At 40.2% G+C, this 18,064-nt stretch overlaps 1 protein-coding gene across 2 annotated transcripts in view; it reads left to right on the top strand.

Moving 5' to 3' along the window:
- The window catches only part of CA10 (carbonic anhydrase 10), a 538,374-nt gene that overhangs the window by 207,345 nt on the left and 312,965 nt on the right, over positions 1 to 18,064 (top strand). For both annotated transcript variants that reach the window (XM_023553571.2, XM_023553570.2), the window contains one exon: positions 6,908 to 7,050. In XM_023553571.2, coding sequence (XP_023409339.1) covers positions 6,908 to 7,050 — 143 coding nt within the window. The remainder of the gene's footprint in view (positions 1 to 6,907; positions 7,051 to 18,064) is intronic.

Here is an 18,064-nt window from a genome sequence, read left to right as displayed (position 1 = left end):
TTGTCTGTTCTAGTTTATATGTAAATTAGAAAATTGTGTGAAAAGGATGCCAGGGATGATGGAATTCAACCATTTTCAGGCCGGCTCTCCATTAATTAGTTAGAGTGATTCCCACTCAATTTTGCTTTATTACATTTCCTTTTTTTTTTTTTCTCAAGACTAAGTTGCCTCGGTCAAGTTAGAAAAAGCCACAGCATTAGCTAATAAACCATGGTAGTAAATATTTTTAAAAATGAAAATTTAAAAAGTGATCCATAGGCTGAGACAGCCATGGAAGCAAATGTATGGTTTGAGAAAAAAAAGTTCATCAATGAGCCTCTAAATTTGGAAGAAGTACTGCCACAGCATTCTAGCACCCCACCTCTCCTGCCATAGGTGACAAAGAGTGTCTATAACCCTGAAGATTGATAATGTGGAAGGTAGTGACGTATCAGAGCAAAGGGGAGAACTGAGAGCTATGGACGGACCCAGAGAGTTTCATATGCGAATCCTGAAGCCTTAGTCTGTATATCCAGCTCTGCTCTATGTGTAAAGGCAGTCTTCCCACTCCCATGGCCCAGTAAGTGTAGTGGCTTCAAAGCCTCCTGTATTCAGTCTTCCTTCTAAAGCATTTCCCTGGGGACTCTGGTGGTTCAGTGGTAGAATTCTTGCCTTCCATGTGGGAGACCTGGGTTCAATTTCCCGCCAATGCCCCTCATCATAGCCACCTGTGTGTCAGTGGAGGTTTGTATGTTGCTAGAATGCTGAACAAGTTTCATTGGAGCTTCCAGACTAAGGCATACTAGGAAAAAGTGCCTGGTGATATATTTCCAAAAATTAGCTAATGAAAACCCTGTAGGTCACGATGGTCTGATCCATAACCAATCATGGAGATGGTGCAGGATGGGGCAGCATTCCGCTGAGTATGGGGTCCCCATGAGTCGGGGACCAACTTGAAGATATCTAATGACAACAACAGATCCTAGATTACACTGCATTTGCAGACCTGTTCTTGGTCCATTTGGCACCTAACATCTCTGGACTCTCTCCAACACATTAATTATTGCCTCAATAATTTTTTCAATAATTGACACTGTTCCAACTGCACCGACCTCTCCTTTTAGCTGGACTAAATCTTGTTCAGTCCAGCTGGCACCAGGACACTGTCCCTGGAGCAGTTCCACAGGGACAGTTGTCCCCACCAGGTCTTCTATGGGCCCAGAAAAGAGGACCCAAACATATCCTCTCTTGCCTGAACTGAAGCCCTTTTTCCACCCAGACCTTCTGCTGACTTCATCACATAGCTATATGGCTCTTTTAAAATTCCAGCTTTCTTTGGAAGTCCTGATGGCACAGTGGTTAAGAGCTTGACTGCTAACCAAAAGGCTCCTTGGAAACCTATAGGGCCACTATGAGTTGGAATGGACTCCATGGCACCAGGTTTGGGTGGTTTTTGTTTTTTGTTTAGTTTTATTTTATCCAGTTGATTTTCAAAGCCATTTGGTTTAAATCTTTGCCCTTGAAATTTATTTGGACTGGAAAAAGACATGCTAATGCTACTTCTAATTTACCAAAATAGAAACAGCAGCAGAAGGTTCACAGTGACCATAGCAGCAGTTAATCCAAACTCTGTGGCTGCAGTAATCTGCTTAGGTGTGCAGCCTGCTTGGGAGGACAAAGTTTAGGGCAGTGGAAAAGGACTAGGAATCTTCAGACCTGGGTTCTCCCCCTTACTCTGCCTCCACCTGGCTGTGGGACCTTAGACTGATCAATTTGCCTTTCTGGGTTTAGGCCTTAATTCCACGTATGCATTTAGAATGGATGATTTCTAAGGTGCCTTCTGCTTCTGAAAGGCTGTTCATTTATGGCTGAAATATAATCAGCAATCCAGTGAATAAACTTAGATAGACATGCCTTTAGGAGTGGAGCTAATGAGGGACACAGCTGAGCAGGGGAGATTGTTTCTCGATTGTTCCTCAGTTGGGTGAGCAGGTGGTTAGAACCAGACACATAGGCCTTGATAGTGAAGTGGGGATATAAAACCCCAAAACTGTTTGTCATAAAGAACCCCATGCCTGATAAAAGCAAAGGCAGATGTTCACATAAAGTTTTTGCCGTTTGTATTTTCGTGAGGGACTTTTGAGTATGAAGTTTATTGGAAAGGCACAGCAGCATTTGCCTGCCCACATTGCCCTATAACAGCAGTCTTGCAATCCATTTACGGGGTTGGAATTATTTCTGTTAGTGATTTTCATGGGAGTATATGAAATGCAATGTGCACCAGCTGTAACTACGGTTATCACACAGCTGCCTTCCAGAAAAGGCTCCCCCGGACATTATAGATGTCCTGATTGTCAGAGGCTATTGAATCAGAGTTTTAAAGACAAAGAGTTCTATTAGTTTCCTAAGGAGTCCTAGCGACGCAGTGGTTTAAGAGCTCAGCTGCTTACCAGAAGGTCAGCAGTTCAAATCTACCAGCTGCTCCTTGGAGCAGTTCTATGCTGTCACGTAGGGTCGCTATGAATCAGAATCAACTCAACAGCAATGGTTTTCCCTTGCCTCAGTTTTCTCCAGCTGTGATATAAGGAAATGAAGACTGCTGTAAATTAAATGCTGTTACATTTACATTGCAGACTATGTGATTGTCCAATTCAAAATGGCCAATACCAGTCCATTTCAGCTCACTAATGCCTAGGATATTGATGTTTATGCGTTCCATTTCATTTTTGATGATTTCCAATTTTCCTAGATTCATACTTCGTACATTCCAGGTTCTGATTATTAATAGATGCTTGCAGCTGTTTCTTCTCAGTTTGAGTCGTGCCACATCAGCAAATGAAGGCCCTGAAAGCTTTACTCCATCCACGTCACTAAGGTCAACTCTACTTTGAGGAGGCAGCTCTTCCCCAGTCATCTTCTGAGTGCGTTCCAACCTGGGGGGCTCATCTTCCAGCAGTATATCAAACAAAGTTCCACTGCTATTCAGAAGGTTTTCACTGGCTAATGCTTTTCAGAAGTAGACTGCCGGGTCCTTCCTAGTCTGTCTTAGTCTGGAAGCTCAGCTGAAACCTGTCCTCCATGGGTGACCCTGCTGGTAGCTGAATATCAATGGCATAGCTTCCAGCATCACAGCAACACTCAAGCCCCCACAGTACGACAAACTGACAGAACATTTCAAGATCTGTCCTGAAGTACAACGCTGTCAGCGAAAAGATAATATCCATATGCCTATAAGGAAGACCAGTTAATATGACTGTTATTCAAATTTACACACCAACCGCTAAGGCCAAAGATGAAGAAATAGAAGATTTTTATCAGCTGATGCAGTTTTTCTTTTCGCTGCAGTCAGAAATTGATCAAGCATGCAATCAGGATGCATTGATAATTGCTAGTGATTGGAACGCAAAAGTTGAAAACAAAGAAGAAGGATTGGTAGTTGGAAAATCTGACCTTGGTGATAGAAATAATGCTGGAGATCAAGTGATAGAATTTTGCAAGACCAATGGCTTCTTCATTGCAAATATCTTCTTTTACCAACATAAATGGTGACTATACACGTGGATCTTGTCAGATGGAACACACAGGAATCAAATTGACTACATCTGTCTAAAGAGACAATGGAAAAGCTCAATATTATCAGTCAGAACAAGGCCAGGGGCCGACTGTGGAACAGACCATCAATTGCTCATATGCAAGATCAAGCTGAAAATGAAAAAAATCAGAGCAAGTCCACAAGAGCCAAAATATGACCTTGAGTATATCCCACCTGAATTTAGAGACCATCTCAAGAATAGATTTGACACATTGAATGCTAGTGACCGAACACCAGACGTGTTGTGGAATGACATCAAGGACATCATCCATGAAGAAAGCAAGAGGTCATTGAAAAGACAGGAAAGAAAGAAAAGACCAAGATGGATGTCAGAGGAGACTCTGAAACTTGCTCACGAAAGTCAAGCTGCTAAAGCAGAAGGAAGAAATGATGAAGTAGAAGACCTGAACAGAAGATTTCAAAGGGCGGCTCAAGAAGACAGAGTATTATAATGACATGTGCAAAGAGCTGGAGGTAGAAAACGAAAAGGGAAGAACACGCTTGGCGTTTCTCAAGCTAAAAAAACTGAAGAAAAAATTCAAGCCTCGAGTTGCAATAGTGAAGGATTCTATGGGGAAAATATTAAACTACGCAGGAAGCATCAAAAGAAGATGGAAGGAATACACAGAGTCATTATACCAAAAAGAATTAGTCGATGATCAACCATTTCAAGAGGCAGCATATGATCAGGAACCGATGGTACTGAAGGAAGAACTCCAAGCTGCTCTGAAGGCATTGGCGAAAAACAAGGCTCCAGGAATTGACGGCATATCTGTTGAGACGTTTCAACAAACAGATGCAGTGCTGGAGGTGCTCGCTTGTCTATGCCAAGAAATATGGAAGACAGCTTCCTGGCCAACTGACTGGAAGAGATCCATATTTATGCCTATTCCCAAGAAAGGTGATCCAACCGAATGTGGAAATTATATAACAATATCGTTAACATCACACACAAGCAAAATTTTGTGGAAGATCATTCAAAAGCGGCTGCAGCAGTATGTCAACAGGAAACTACCGGAAATTCAGGCTGGTTTCAGAAGAGTACACAGAACCAGGGACATCATTGCTAATGTCAGCTGAATCCTGGCTGAAAGCAGAGAATACCGGAAGGATGTTTACCTGTGTTTTATTGACTATGTGAAGGCATTTGACTGTGTGAATCATAAGAAATTATGGATAACATTGCGAAGAATGGGAATTCCAGAACACTTAATTGTGCTCAGGAGGAACCTGTACATAGATCAAGAGGCAGTTGTTCGGACAGAACAAGGGGATCCTGATTGGTTTAAAGTCAGGAAAGGTGTGCGTCAGGGTTATATTCTTTCACCATACCTATTCAATCTGTATGCTGAGCAAATAATCCAAGAAGCTGGACTATATGAAGAAATATGGGGCATCGGGACTGGAGGAAGACTCATTAACAACCTGCGTTATGCAGATGATACAACCTTGCTTGCTGAAAGTGAAAAGGACTTGAAGCACTTACTAATGAAGATCCAAGACCACAGCCTTCGATATGGATTACACCTCAACATGAAGAAAGCAAAAATCCTCACAACTGGACAAATGAACAACATCATGATAAACAGAGAAAAGACTGAAGTTGTCAAGGGTTTCATTTTACTTGGATTCACAATCAATACCCATGGAAGCAGCAGTCAAGAAATCAAATGACACATTGCATTGTGTAAATCTGCTGCAAAGGACCTCTTTAAAGTGTTGAAGAGCAAAAATGTCACCTTGAAGACTAAGGTGCACCTGACCCAAGCCATGGTATTTTCTATCACATCATATGCATGTGAAAGCTGGACAATGAATAAGGAAGACCGAAGAAGAGCTGACGCCTTTGAATTGTGGTATTGGCAAAGAATATTGAATATACCATGGACTGCCAAAAGAACGGACAAATCTGTCTTGGAAGAAGTGCAACCGGAATGCTCCTTAGAAGCAAGGATGGTGAGACTGCGTCTTACATACTTTGGACATGTTGTCAGGAGGGATCAGTCCCTGGAGAAGGACATCATGCTTGGCAAAGTACAGGGTCAGTGGAAAAGAAGACCCTCAATGAGGTGGATTGACACAGTGGCTGCAACAATGAGCTCAAGCAAAGCAACGATTGTAAGAGTGGGGCAGACCGGGCAGTGTTTCGTTTTGTTGTGCATGGAGTCGCTATGAGTCGGAACCGACTTGACGGCATCTAACAACGACACATTTACATTGAGTTTCTGAGAGGATAGGTACATTGATGAAGTTGTGACTTAATTGTTAAGCTCATCTTCTCCGGGAATAAGTCCTCGGCTCCCTCACGCTACTGAGGGTTGGCAGTCCCATAACACACTTGACTGAATCTGTTACTAGTCTGGTAATGGCGCTTCCATTTCTTCACAATTCATTCTTGTATGTTCAGGACCTTACCCAGGGTTGGATACGCGGTAGAAGCTCACTATACATGTCGTGGATGGATGGGTGAATGAATGGTTATGTAATCTCAGAATGAGTGAGTGAATAGGAAGGATATATGCATCCAGGGCCTGGTTGGAAATAGAGAGGTGAGAAAAAGCTGAAGATCTCATCTCTGATCTTGACTGACATAAAATTAGTATGCTGACTCCCTTCCACCCTGTTTAAAAGACAAAATAGGATTAGAAATTGACAGAGAAATTTATTCAAATAGTTGTCTTACTTTGACACTGAAAGCGACTGGAGGGTTTTCCTTTGGATATTTGCGCTCAGCACTAAATGTCATTCTTTCTGCCCATCAAATGAACACGTTCTTCAGTTGCCAGTACACTAGGTGAATGAAACAGTGCTGGACTAAACAAGGACAAAGTCAAGTTGCCCAACTCCTGTCTAGCATTGATTTGGAACTGTAAAAATACTTCACTCTCTATTTGGTCTTGACAACTCACAGACTGACACCTCACATTCTTTGAAAAGCTCGAATACCTTCTAGATAGAGTAAGCAATGTTGACTATCACATCATTCCTGCATTAACCCAGGAATAGCTAAATATTTGGTGTAACTCATATATACTGTGAAGATGATGTAGCTGAACTACACTGTCTTCCCATTAAAGCATTAATGCTAATTGTACAAAGAGGCCACAGGACAGATGGACCTAGAACAAGAAAATATGACGTTGAGAAATTTTGAACATAAGACAGAGAAATTGACCAAGATGCAGGCCAGGAAAATACCATAGCAACCCCCAGGAATCTCTATGGGTGGAAACCATTGAATGCCTCACTTTTGCAAAACCTTGATTTTACCATTCCTGTGTCACAGCTCCCCAGCCTTCCTCCTAGCCTAATTCTACAATATCTTTTTATTTCTAGTTCCTTCTTTCTGGGGATTGGTGAACTCAGCTTGGAATCTTTGCTCTGTGGGGAAGCGGCAGTCGCCAGTCAACATAGAGACCAGTCACATGATCTTCGACCCCTTCCTGACGCCCCTTCGCATCAACACGGGGGGCAGGAAGGTAAGCAGCATGTGGCTTCCATGGTGAAGTTGGGCAGGGAGATTTTGAAAGGCGATCCTTCAAGCTTCAATCTCTATGATAAGTTTTTCTTTCCACCTAGGAATATCGCCATCCTCAGGCCTGCTGCCAACAAAAATAATTGTCTAAGTTGTGCTTTTTCTCCCTGACCGGTCGAACTCTCATGTTTCTAATTACTCTGCACCCCTTGGAGGTCGCCCAAAGTCCTATCCCTTGGTACCCTGTGAAGGTCAGGAAACAGTTGCCTTTTCCCATGCATGTTATACTGGGAAAAATCACTGCTCTCAGAAGCCTCTTGACTGGGGCTTCTTTTAACCTCAACAAAGTGAAAAAAAAAAAAAATTTTTTTTTTAACAGAAGTAAAATCAGACGTTTATCATCCTGGGAGGAAAAACAAACAAAAATCACCTTAGATGATTTATAAGAAAATCAATAATTAATTTTCCTAGGGGCATCTTGGCGGCTAAGAATGGTAGCTTCTACATAGAAATGCCAAGTTCTGCTTTGTGATTCTCACCTCTAACTCCGCATTCCTCCCCCATCCCCAGATGATGAATTCTTCCTTAATTCCTGGAAGGGCATAGTGTCCAAAGGGTCTTCTCTAAGAGAATGCTAACATCTCTCTTGCTGGTTCATTTCTATTTGGCTACCTTTTACTGTTGAGTAGATTGTCGAAGGTGGGGGAAAAAAAAACATGGAAAATTGTACTTGAAGGTGATTTAGCTGTTGTGAACTCAAGAGGAACGGAAAATCATTTGTGTGCAAGAAATTGGGGCTAAAATTATAGACAGCTTTTGTTACTGCTGGCCACTGATTCTCCGGGGTTTAGATTCATTTGGGCTCTGCGCTCTCCTCCCCTTATATAGTCTATTTGCCATACTTGCCCCTGATTTTATCATATATTTTTTTCCCCTTCTGATACATTGGAATTTTTTTCCTACCATGTAACTGTCAAAGACAAGAAAAGAAAAACAACCTAATGACTCATGAAAGTGTTGTTAGTGTCTTTGACTCAAGTGACAAGACAAATTTTAAAAGATGTTGCATGTGTTTGGGATTATTCAACTGTAAGTATTTATGTGCTGGTTTGAATATGACTTGGGAATCATTTTTGTAGAAAAGTCCTATGTAGGCCATTTAGTTTATTGTTCTGATTTCATAGAAAATCTACTTTAATGATGGCTGTATCTGCAGTTATATTTTTATAAACTCTAAAAGGAACTTGACATAGGTTATACATAGACCTCTCTGTAACAAGGTACAAGATTCATTTAAAGCCAGGAGCATGTATGAGTTCACTGGTCAGCATTTTAGAAGGGAAAGTTGTGCTTTTGACTAAAAGTTAATCATTCTTTATTTCCTGGAGAGGGTCATGGGAAGGAACAGTTGTATTCTAGGCCAAGAGAAAAGCAGTGAAAAAGCCCCAAGGCAGAATGGAATTTGGTACCTGAACTCCAGAAATTACCTGAAAGGTTTCCCCAAGGCTAAGGCACAGAAAGCGAAGAGAGGGTGGTCTGAAGGTAAGGCTGGAGAGGAACCAAGGGCCAAGGCCAGATCGTTAGGTCGTGTTAAGGAGCTGGATCCGAAGTGTTATGGCAAGCATTTGAAGAGTTTTTAAGTAAAGCGTCTGTTGGGAGTTCAGTCAGAAAGGTAGCTAACTAACACAAATAACAGATATTTAGTTTTCATTTCCCATCAGATAAACTTAGGGGAAAATGATGTGAAAGGAAAAAAGAAAAAACTAACTCCAAGACAGCTTTCTCCCTAAAATTGGTTGGGAAAGAAAAAACTGGGAGATAGCCTGGTGTTAAAAATCACTCATGTTTTCTTTTTTTTAAAACAAGTGATTTTTTTTTTAATCTTTCCAGTTCAGTAAATTGTACCCGATCCAAATCAATTTTTGAAATGCCCTGGAGTTTGGAATATTGGAAACATTTACTTTTGACAATGTAAATGTTTATATCGGGCATGATTTGGATTGTCAGCTGTTTGAAGAGCTGAGAACTGTCTGATGATTCCCTTTGCATTTGTGAAAGGTGGAAAACAAAATATAGATGGTAAGACGATATGACTGGTAATGGAACAATGCATAAACTTGACAGACAACAGCTAAATCATTTTCGCAAGCTTTTTAAAGGTGGTGTTTAATGAGTTGGAGGCTTGTTTTGGGAAGTGAGGATTCAAATAACTGCCCTGAATTTAGTTTTGTCTGAAAGAAATGTGTATACAACTCAAAAGGCTGAAAAACCACCCTGCAAGACTAGAAGGTTTCGTAGAATTTGGGAAAAGTGCCGCATTTTTAAGTCTGCGGTCAGCAGGGTACCATCATGTTCAACACATCCCAGTTACTCTGTGTTTTATGTCGCATTTTTATCCTGGAGCATTTTTCCTGCTGGTGTCTAAATGTACCTTCTGAACACATCCATGAAGCAGCTCTGCGCTAGCCCCTGATTTGTGTTACTGCATTTGTTTAAAAGTGTTTTACCTGGCTTCGGGCTCAAATGGTGGGTTAAGGGCTTTTCTTGGCATGGACTAGGGCCAAAATCCAACCTGAACACAAGAACAACAGAGAATAATAATGATTAGGTGATAATCAAAACACACTGTGTCTTGGAAATAATGCACAATATTCATTTACTTGAGCAAAGAGATTTCTTTCACCTTTTAAGTTGCTTATTTTGAATGATAGTTTTTGCAATGTTTTTTACTTTTTTTTTTTTTTTTGTGAGAAGGTGTTTTTTCCCCAGTGCTCCATATATGACATAAAGGACTCTTATGGACAAAATGCAAAATAATTCCATTTTTTAAACGACACTCTTCAAGGTTGGGTCATATACAAAGATGAGAATCCTAGCTTGAAACCAGCCTGCTGCCTTTGCCCCCCATTAAACTTAACCTCCAATATGATATATATATGTGTGTGTGTGTGTGTGTGTGTATGTATATATACACACACATATGTATTTAATTATATATATATATTTAATTCTTAGAGGGAAATAAAAACATAAAAGAGCTAGTTAATGTATTCTAGATAATTATTCCTTCACAGTCTCAGATCATTTGTAGTTTATATATATGAGAATTTGGATTATGATATCAGTGGTATTTTACATCCACTTCAAGCCTGACCAACTATTTTACAGATGGAGACCCTTGTCAGCCACCAAACTTGTGTAAATTCGTGCTCATTTTGACCTCCCTTGTGTTTTGGTTTTTTTGTGTGTTTTTGCCCAGACCAAAGTGAGTGTGAGTGCTGTGTTTGTGTGTTAATTTTAATGTGCTGATCAGATAAGTAAGCTTCTTAGTAGTTTGAAAGTGAAAATACAGAGTGAGAAGATTACTCCTGAGTGAAGCACGAATAACCTGACTTGCTCATTATGGGTACAGTACTTCTTACAAATATTTGCCTGCAGCATTCCCTTCTACAGGTGGGCCCTGGAGGGTTTTAGGTTAAGAGGTGAGTTTTGCTTTCACGAAGCAGATATGGTACATAGATAGCCTCTCTACTGATCTAAAAAATATAACAGAAGAAAGAATATATTAAAATTGAGTCTAACATCCATGCTGATCCCACCATTTTAACCAAAAATTAATTCAGGCATCCTGCTTCACCTTTTAGTTCTTTCAAGAAAATGGACATCTCAGTAATTAATGACATGAGAATCGCTCATAATATGTAAAGTGCAAAAGGTAGGATCTACAATTTTCCACTTAATGATCTCAATTTTGTTTCAATATGCATAGAAAAGAGTCTGGGATTAAGGGTAGTATTGTTTTCTTTCTACTTCTCTGAAGTTTCTAAATTTTCTGTAATAGGCCTGCAACAACTCAGTAATCTGAAGAGAAAAAAAAAAAAACTATTGTTCTTTAATCTATCTTCCCATTTTGGGCAAAAATATTTTTGGAGTTGGTAGCTATAGTAGGCAGAATAATGCCCTGGCGCCCAAAGGTATCCACATCCTAACCTGCACGGCTTGTGAATATGTTACCTTACATGGCAAAAGAACCTTTAAAGGTATGATTAAATTAAGGATCTTGACATGTGGAGATTATCTGTGTGGGTCCAGTGGAATCACAGGTTGCTTATAAGGAAAAGATGGAGATAGGAGAGTCAGAGGAGATGTGAGAATGGAGCAGAGGTCAGGGTGATGTGGGGCCATGAGCCAAGGAACGCGGGCAGACTCTAGAAACTCAAAAAGGCAAAAAAAAGTTCTCCCCTACAGCACAAAAGGATTTCAGACATCTAGTTTCCAGAATGTAAAATCATCGATTTGTGTTGTTTTAAGCCTCTAAGTGTGTGGTAATTTGTTACAGCAGAAAAAGGAAACTAATACAGTAGACGTGAACTAAAATGTTTTGGTGGTTTAATAACCACCAGAAATCAACAAATCACTGTTAAAACTTGTTGGTGCTTTCGTAAAATTACAGCTTGAGAAATTCTTTTTTATAGAGTGAGAAAAAGATGAAAGTGAACTTAATCACAAATTTGCTGCATTTTGTATTTGTGAGAACACCTTTAAAAATCAGCTAATGTGACTTCCCATCCAGCCCATCCTTTGGACCCAGGGCCCTTGTGCTGAGAAGCTCCTAGACTAGGGGAAGATTGATGACAATGACCTTCCCCCAGAGCCAACAGAGAGAGAAAGCCTTCCCCTGAAGCTAGTGCCCTAAATTTGGACTTCCAGTCTCCTAGACTGTGAAATAATAAATTTCTGTTTGTTAAAGCCATCCACTTATGGTATTTCTGTTATAGCAGTACTATATAACTAAATATCAAGTATCTCAAATAAAGAAGCTTTTCCTCTATTAAATTAGTTTTTTTGGTTGTTGTTTTGTTTTTGAGCTTTTGCTTAGTAGATTCCAGGAATACAGTTTCTCAGGAAAAGGCCCTGGTACGTCTACCCACCATTGTAATCAGTTTCCTTTTGACTTCTGAATTCTTGGAGCTCATATCAGTGAACATCCAGTTGGGAAATAGATGGAATACGTAAATGGAAAGAGTTGTTGAAACTTCAAAAAAGGAAGCATTTATAACCACCCTGGGCCTGAAGGTTAAGGGTAGGAGTGGCTACCAGAACCTGGAGAGAGAGAGAGAGAGCTGTGGAGAGGACCACCTGACCTTCAATGAGGGAAGAAGCCAGTTCTGTGCAACCCACAGCAATGCAGCTGGGGAAAATAAGACCTGACCACATTCCTTCTCTTCTGCCTCATGCCAGGGCTCCCTTTGGAGAGAAGCCATAGACCAAAGGAGCTTGTTGAATCAGTCTGTACAAACCAATCTCCAGATCACAGAGCACCATGGGGCAAATGGAAGACATCTATCTAACACAATGCTATAGGTTTATCTACATGAACCATGCCCATGTTTCTCATGAACGACTATAAGATAATAAAACCCATCATTACCATCAAAATTAGATACAAACACCTCAGCCTGGCATTCAAGGCGTTTGCAATATGGCCCCCAAACCTCCTTTCCGTAGCCTTATCTAGCTTATACTATATACCTACCTTATGCTCCCACTGGAAAAAAAAAAAATTTTTTTAACTGAATGTTTCTCCCTTCTGTCTGTGATTCATGCTTTGGCCATAACATACCTGTCACCTGACATGCTTCAGCAATCCTAGTTGCTATCTTTTAATATTCAACCTGTATTGCACCAATGCTGCCTTCTCCATGATACAGCTCTCCATCCCTTGAGCCGACTCTGACATCTCTCCATTCAGCTTCTGAAAAGTCTTACCTGTATTTCTTTTAGGACCTGTACCTTGGTCTATAGTAGCTTCACTTGCTTTGGCCTCACCAGTAGATTAAGAGCTCCTTGAAATAAATATACTTTCATAGTTTCATTTTGTATCCCTGGGATTATATATGATGGTGCTGATTGATTTGAATTGAACCAAGACTGTCCTTGATTACCAAGGAAAGGGCTTAAGTGCAGTTACTCAAAAGTCGGTATGACTGAAGGTGGAGAAAATGTGGTAAGTCCCACGATGAAACGTAACTTTGCTGTCAACAGAATCTATCACTAGAACCAATCTTCAGATATTGTACTTTTCCTAAGATATAGTTGAAATAAGCTGAAAAACAATAAGGATTGCGATTCGCGTCTGTGCTTAAAATCTTATCACCTTTCTACTTTTTAAAAATTTCCTCATAAGCCTGATAGCAAAATTTAGTTGACCACAGTTAATCGTTGTCAGTCATAACATGTCTGCATCACTGTGTTTTAAGCTTTTATGTGTGCGGCAGGTATGTTCTTTATATATGCTTGTGATATATTTGGGGAGAAAACATAGATACTCTCAAATTAAATGGAAAAAATGAATTTAAAGAACTGTTTGAGATAATGGTGGAATGGTTATTAAGGAGGCAGTATAATGATTAATTAGCAAATCAATCATTTTGGCAGTAATTTTTATTGGAAGCAAGCAAGCTTTATAGAGGCAGTAGGATATGAGCAAACTGGGAAGGTAGGTAGAATGAAATATAGTTTTCATGAAGTTGTTCTGGCTCCACATGAGGGAGATTGAAAGAAAAGGTAAAGATAGACACATCCACTTTGTTATCTAGATATGTTGCTATGATACTGACGTATTCAATAACTGATGTTACATTTTCATAGATAAGTATTCTTACTGATTTGGAAATCATTGGCTGTTGTTATGCACCATGGGTCTTTTTACACTGGCACTCTGGTAGAGAACAGATATGTATAATTTTATATGTATTTATAGGGTAGAGTAGATCTTTAAGAGCTGCTGAAGAAGTGAACGCAATTATTACACATCTACATTGTAGTTGGAGAAATTTTTTCACTGGCCATGTTGATAATATCCTTTCTCAGAAGGAAGCTATAAGGGATCTATTTATTTCTATTAAGTTCTAATCAACAAGGAAAAGTTTGGTGATGTGGAGTGGACAGTAACTCTAGGACAAACAGGATATGTTATCAGAAATGATGGTAGCCAAAGTAAAATAAACAAAGTATTATCAGACATGGATAGTAAGCATTCCAGAAGCAGATTTTTCAAATACCGTAGTTAAAATAGTTATGCTTTCATTGCCTCATGAAAGATGACTCAAGAGGATTGGGAAGCTCTTAAAAATGAAATTATGTTAATACAATTACAAAAGATGATAGAGAAAAATGAACTGGTAGGAGCGGAAGATACTGATGTGGCTGCATGGAGAGTTCTGTGAGAAATAATGTTTTTAAATGGCATGTAACTGATGTGGGAGAAAAGACTTATAGCCACGGAGGAGGACAAAAAGGGAAATAACTTTTAGAAATGGTTTCAGAGGGAATAAAGTGCAGAACGAAACTCAACATTGTGGAAATGTCGATTCTAACCAAACAATCTACAAATACAATGCAATCCCGATCCAACTACCAACAGCATTCTTTAATGAGATGGAAAAACTACTCATTGACTTTATATGGAAAGGAAAGAGGCCTTAAGTAAAGCACTATTGAAGAAGAATACAGTAGGAGTACTCTCACTGCCTGACCTCAGAACCTACTATACACCTACAGTAGTCAAAACGGCCTGGTATTAGTACAATGACAGACACATTGATCAACGGAACAGAATTGAGAACACAGATGTAAATCCATCCCCCTACGGTCACCTGATCTTCAACAAAGGCCCAAAGTCTGACAAATGGGGAAAATACAGTCTTTTTAACAAATGGTGCTAGCAAAACTAGATGTCCATATGCAAAAAAGTGAAACAGGACCCATACCTCACACCATACACAAAAACTAATTCAAAATGAATCAAAGACCTAAATATAAAACCAAAACCTGTAAAGATAAAAAAATAATAGAAGAAAAAATAGGGTCAATGCTAGAGACCCTAATACACTGCATAAACAGAATACAAACCATAAATAACAATCCACAAACACCAGAAGATAAGCTAGACAACTGGGATCTTCTAAAAATTAAACACTTACACTCATCAAAAGACTTCGCCAAAAGAGTAAAAAGGATAGGCTAGAGACTGGGAAAATGTTCTACATCCTACTTTGGTGAGTAGCATCTGGGATCTTAAAAGCTTGTGAGCGGCCATCTAAGATACTCCACTGGTCCCACCCCGGTCTGAAGCAAGGGAGAATGAAGAAAACCAGAGACACAAGGGAGAGTTTAGTCCACAGGACTAATGGACCACAACTACCACAGCCTCCACCAGACTGAGTCCAGCACACCTAGATGGTGCCTTGCTACCACCACCAACAGCTCTGACAGGGATCACAATAAAGGATCCCCAACAGACCTGGAGAAAAATGAAGAAAATTCATACTTACCAAAAATAAAAAAGACCAAAATTACTGATCTGGCAGAGACTGAAGAAACCCCAAGGGTATGGCCCCAGACACCCTTTTAACTGAGTACTAAATTCACTCCCGAGGTTCACCCTTTAGCCAAAGATTAGGCAGGCCTATAAAACAAACAATAACACACATAGTTCAACCATGTGTACGAGACCAAATGGGCATACCAGCCCGAGAGCAAGGACGAGAAGGGAGGAGGAGACAGGAACGCTGGACAAATGGAAATGGGGAACCCAAGATCAAGGAAGGGGAGAGTGTCAACTCGCAGCGGGGCTGGCAACCAATGTCACAAAACAATATGTGTATTAATTGTTTAATGAGAACTTATTTGCTCTCTAAACTTTCACCTAAAGCACAATTAAAAAAAAAAGATACTCATGTTCAAATAGAATCAATACTAAGAGATGAAGTGAGATTACATAGCTGTGGAGAAGTAATCCAAAACCTGCTCGAAATGGAAGCAGAGCCCATGGGAACCAGCCAGGGATCACTAAGGACAGTTTTGCCAGACTCACATCACTTCCTTTTGGAACAGGATCAGGAGTCTGGTAGGTCATGGGAGGTGTAACCAGCATTTTCTAGACTTCAGCTAAAGAGCACTTACTCAACTCTGCACCACTGAAGAAGACCCTTTACAAACGGGGGATTTTGCATTCTATTGTTGTTGTATGCCATCGAGTCAATTTTCGACTCGTAGTGACCCACATGACAGTGACAGAGTAGAACTGCCCCATAAGATTTCCTAGGTTGTAATCTTTACAGGAACAGATCACCATGGGTTTCCCCTGCAGAGCCACTGGGTGGGTTTGAACCGGCAACCTTTCCATTAGCAGTCAAGAGCTTAACCGTTGTGCCACCAGGGCATCCTACACCTCCCTTGTTGTCTCAAAGCACATTAGCATATTAAAGGCTCTGCAATGTTCTCAGGGAGAACTTGTTTACCCAGCTTTTCTAGATTTATTTGAGCTTTGATATACTTATTTATTTATTATTTTATACAACACCTACCTTCATCCCCTGGAACACAGTTCCATGAAACTCCAGTTGGGAAACTCAAAGCATATGCAAATTTCAGTAAAACATTTGATAACATTTCAAATGGAATGAAGCATGCTGGAAGACAGTGCCATTGGGTGGATGTGCAACAAAGCGAATAGTGAATAACCATCTATTGCTTTGTCTTGAGCGCTCTCCCATTCAAAACATTTATTTGGGGGCTTGGATAGGGACATAAAATGACATGAAGATAGAATAGAAACCATTGCAACTCTTTGACAGAATAACAGTTCAGTACTATCTTGCCTGTATCCCCAGTCCAAAAAGTTGAAGTTCAGTAGGCAAAATGGTACAGCTTTACTCTCAGGAGTATATTTATAAAAAGCTGCACAGATTGAGGCTGGATGAGATCTGCTGTAAGGACACTGCAAGTGAAAAAGTAGAGGAAGTTAATGGAGAATACACTCAGTATGAGTAAATAGCACAGGGAAGATGCCAAGACACAAATTCAGCCTAATTACATAGTACAGAAGGTACTATGTCAATGGTAAGTCAGCTCATAGTACTATAATACCCTTCACTGAAAAGACAGAATTTTGGATATTACAGCCAGTTCCTCCAGTGCTGATTATAAGATTAACTAATGGAAAGGATATTGACAAAATGAGGTACAGAAGAAAGGAACAAAGTTGTGATGAGAAAAATCAAAATGTTCTACATTCAGTTCTATCTACCTATCTGAAGGAGCCCTGGTGGCACAGTGGTTAAGAGTTCAGCTGCTAACTAAAAGCTTGGCAGTTTGAATCCACTAGCCGCTTCTTGGAAACCCTGTGGGGCAGTTCTACACTGTCCTATAGGGTCACTGTGCATCAGAATCGACTCAATGGCAATGGGTTTGTTTTTTTGGGTTTTTGTTTTGTCTTGTTTTTGGTTTATCAATCTGAAAGGAAAATATTTTAAGGAGACATTACAGCTGTCTTCTCATCGTATCTCTCCTGTGTAGCCACAGACACAGAGAACTAGCCCTGGTCTTTGGAACCAGGTGGTTGGACAAAACTTCAATTTAAAATAAGAATTAGAGCTGTGTGAAAATTGAAAGGCCTCCTTGTGTTTCATTGTGAAGCCTAGCACAAAAAGAGCTCTGGCAGGCGCTGACAGACACTTGAGATTGTAGAATGCGCTCACGCATCAGAAGAGAGCCTTGACTTGACCTGAGAACTTCCTCCAACCTGGAAACCCTTCGATTCTGTATAAAGCACCATTAGACAGAACATTTGGAATATATTTGCTTGAGGCTGACCCCAGAATGAAGGTTTAACTGGGATATTACCAGGACCAGTTGCCATTGAATCAATTCCGACTTGATGGCACCCGTATATGTGAGAAAAGAACTGTGCTCTGTAGGGTTTTCAATGGCTGATTTTCCATCAGACCTTTATTCTGAGGTGGATTCGAACCTTGAAACTTTTGGGTAGCAGCTGAGTGTATTAACTGGTCCCACCACTGAGGGACTCCTAACTGGAATGTAAATTCTCCTGAAGAAAAACCCCCTTATTTAAAGCATTGGCATTGGTTTGGGGGAAACTTGCATCCTCCTCTTTTCAACCTCTATCAAAACTGTGGCTCAAAGTTTCAGATGTAAGGCTCTCCTTTAGGCTA

Source organism: Loxodonta africana, chromosome 18 (genome assembly GCF_030014295.1).
Source record: "Loxodonta africana isolate mLoxAfr1 chromosome 18, mLoxAfr1.hap2, whole genome shotgun sequence".
Lineage (NCBI taxonomy): Eukaryota > Metazoa > Chordata > Mammalia > Proboscidea > Elephantidae > Loxodonta > Loxodonta africana.
The sequence above is the reverse complement of the archived record's forward strand: the minus strand, read 5'-3'. Positions and strand labels throughout refer to the sequence as shown.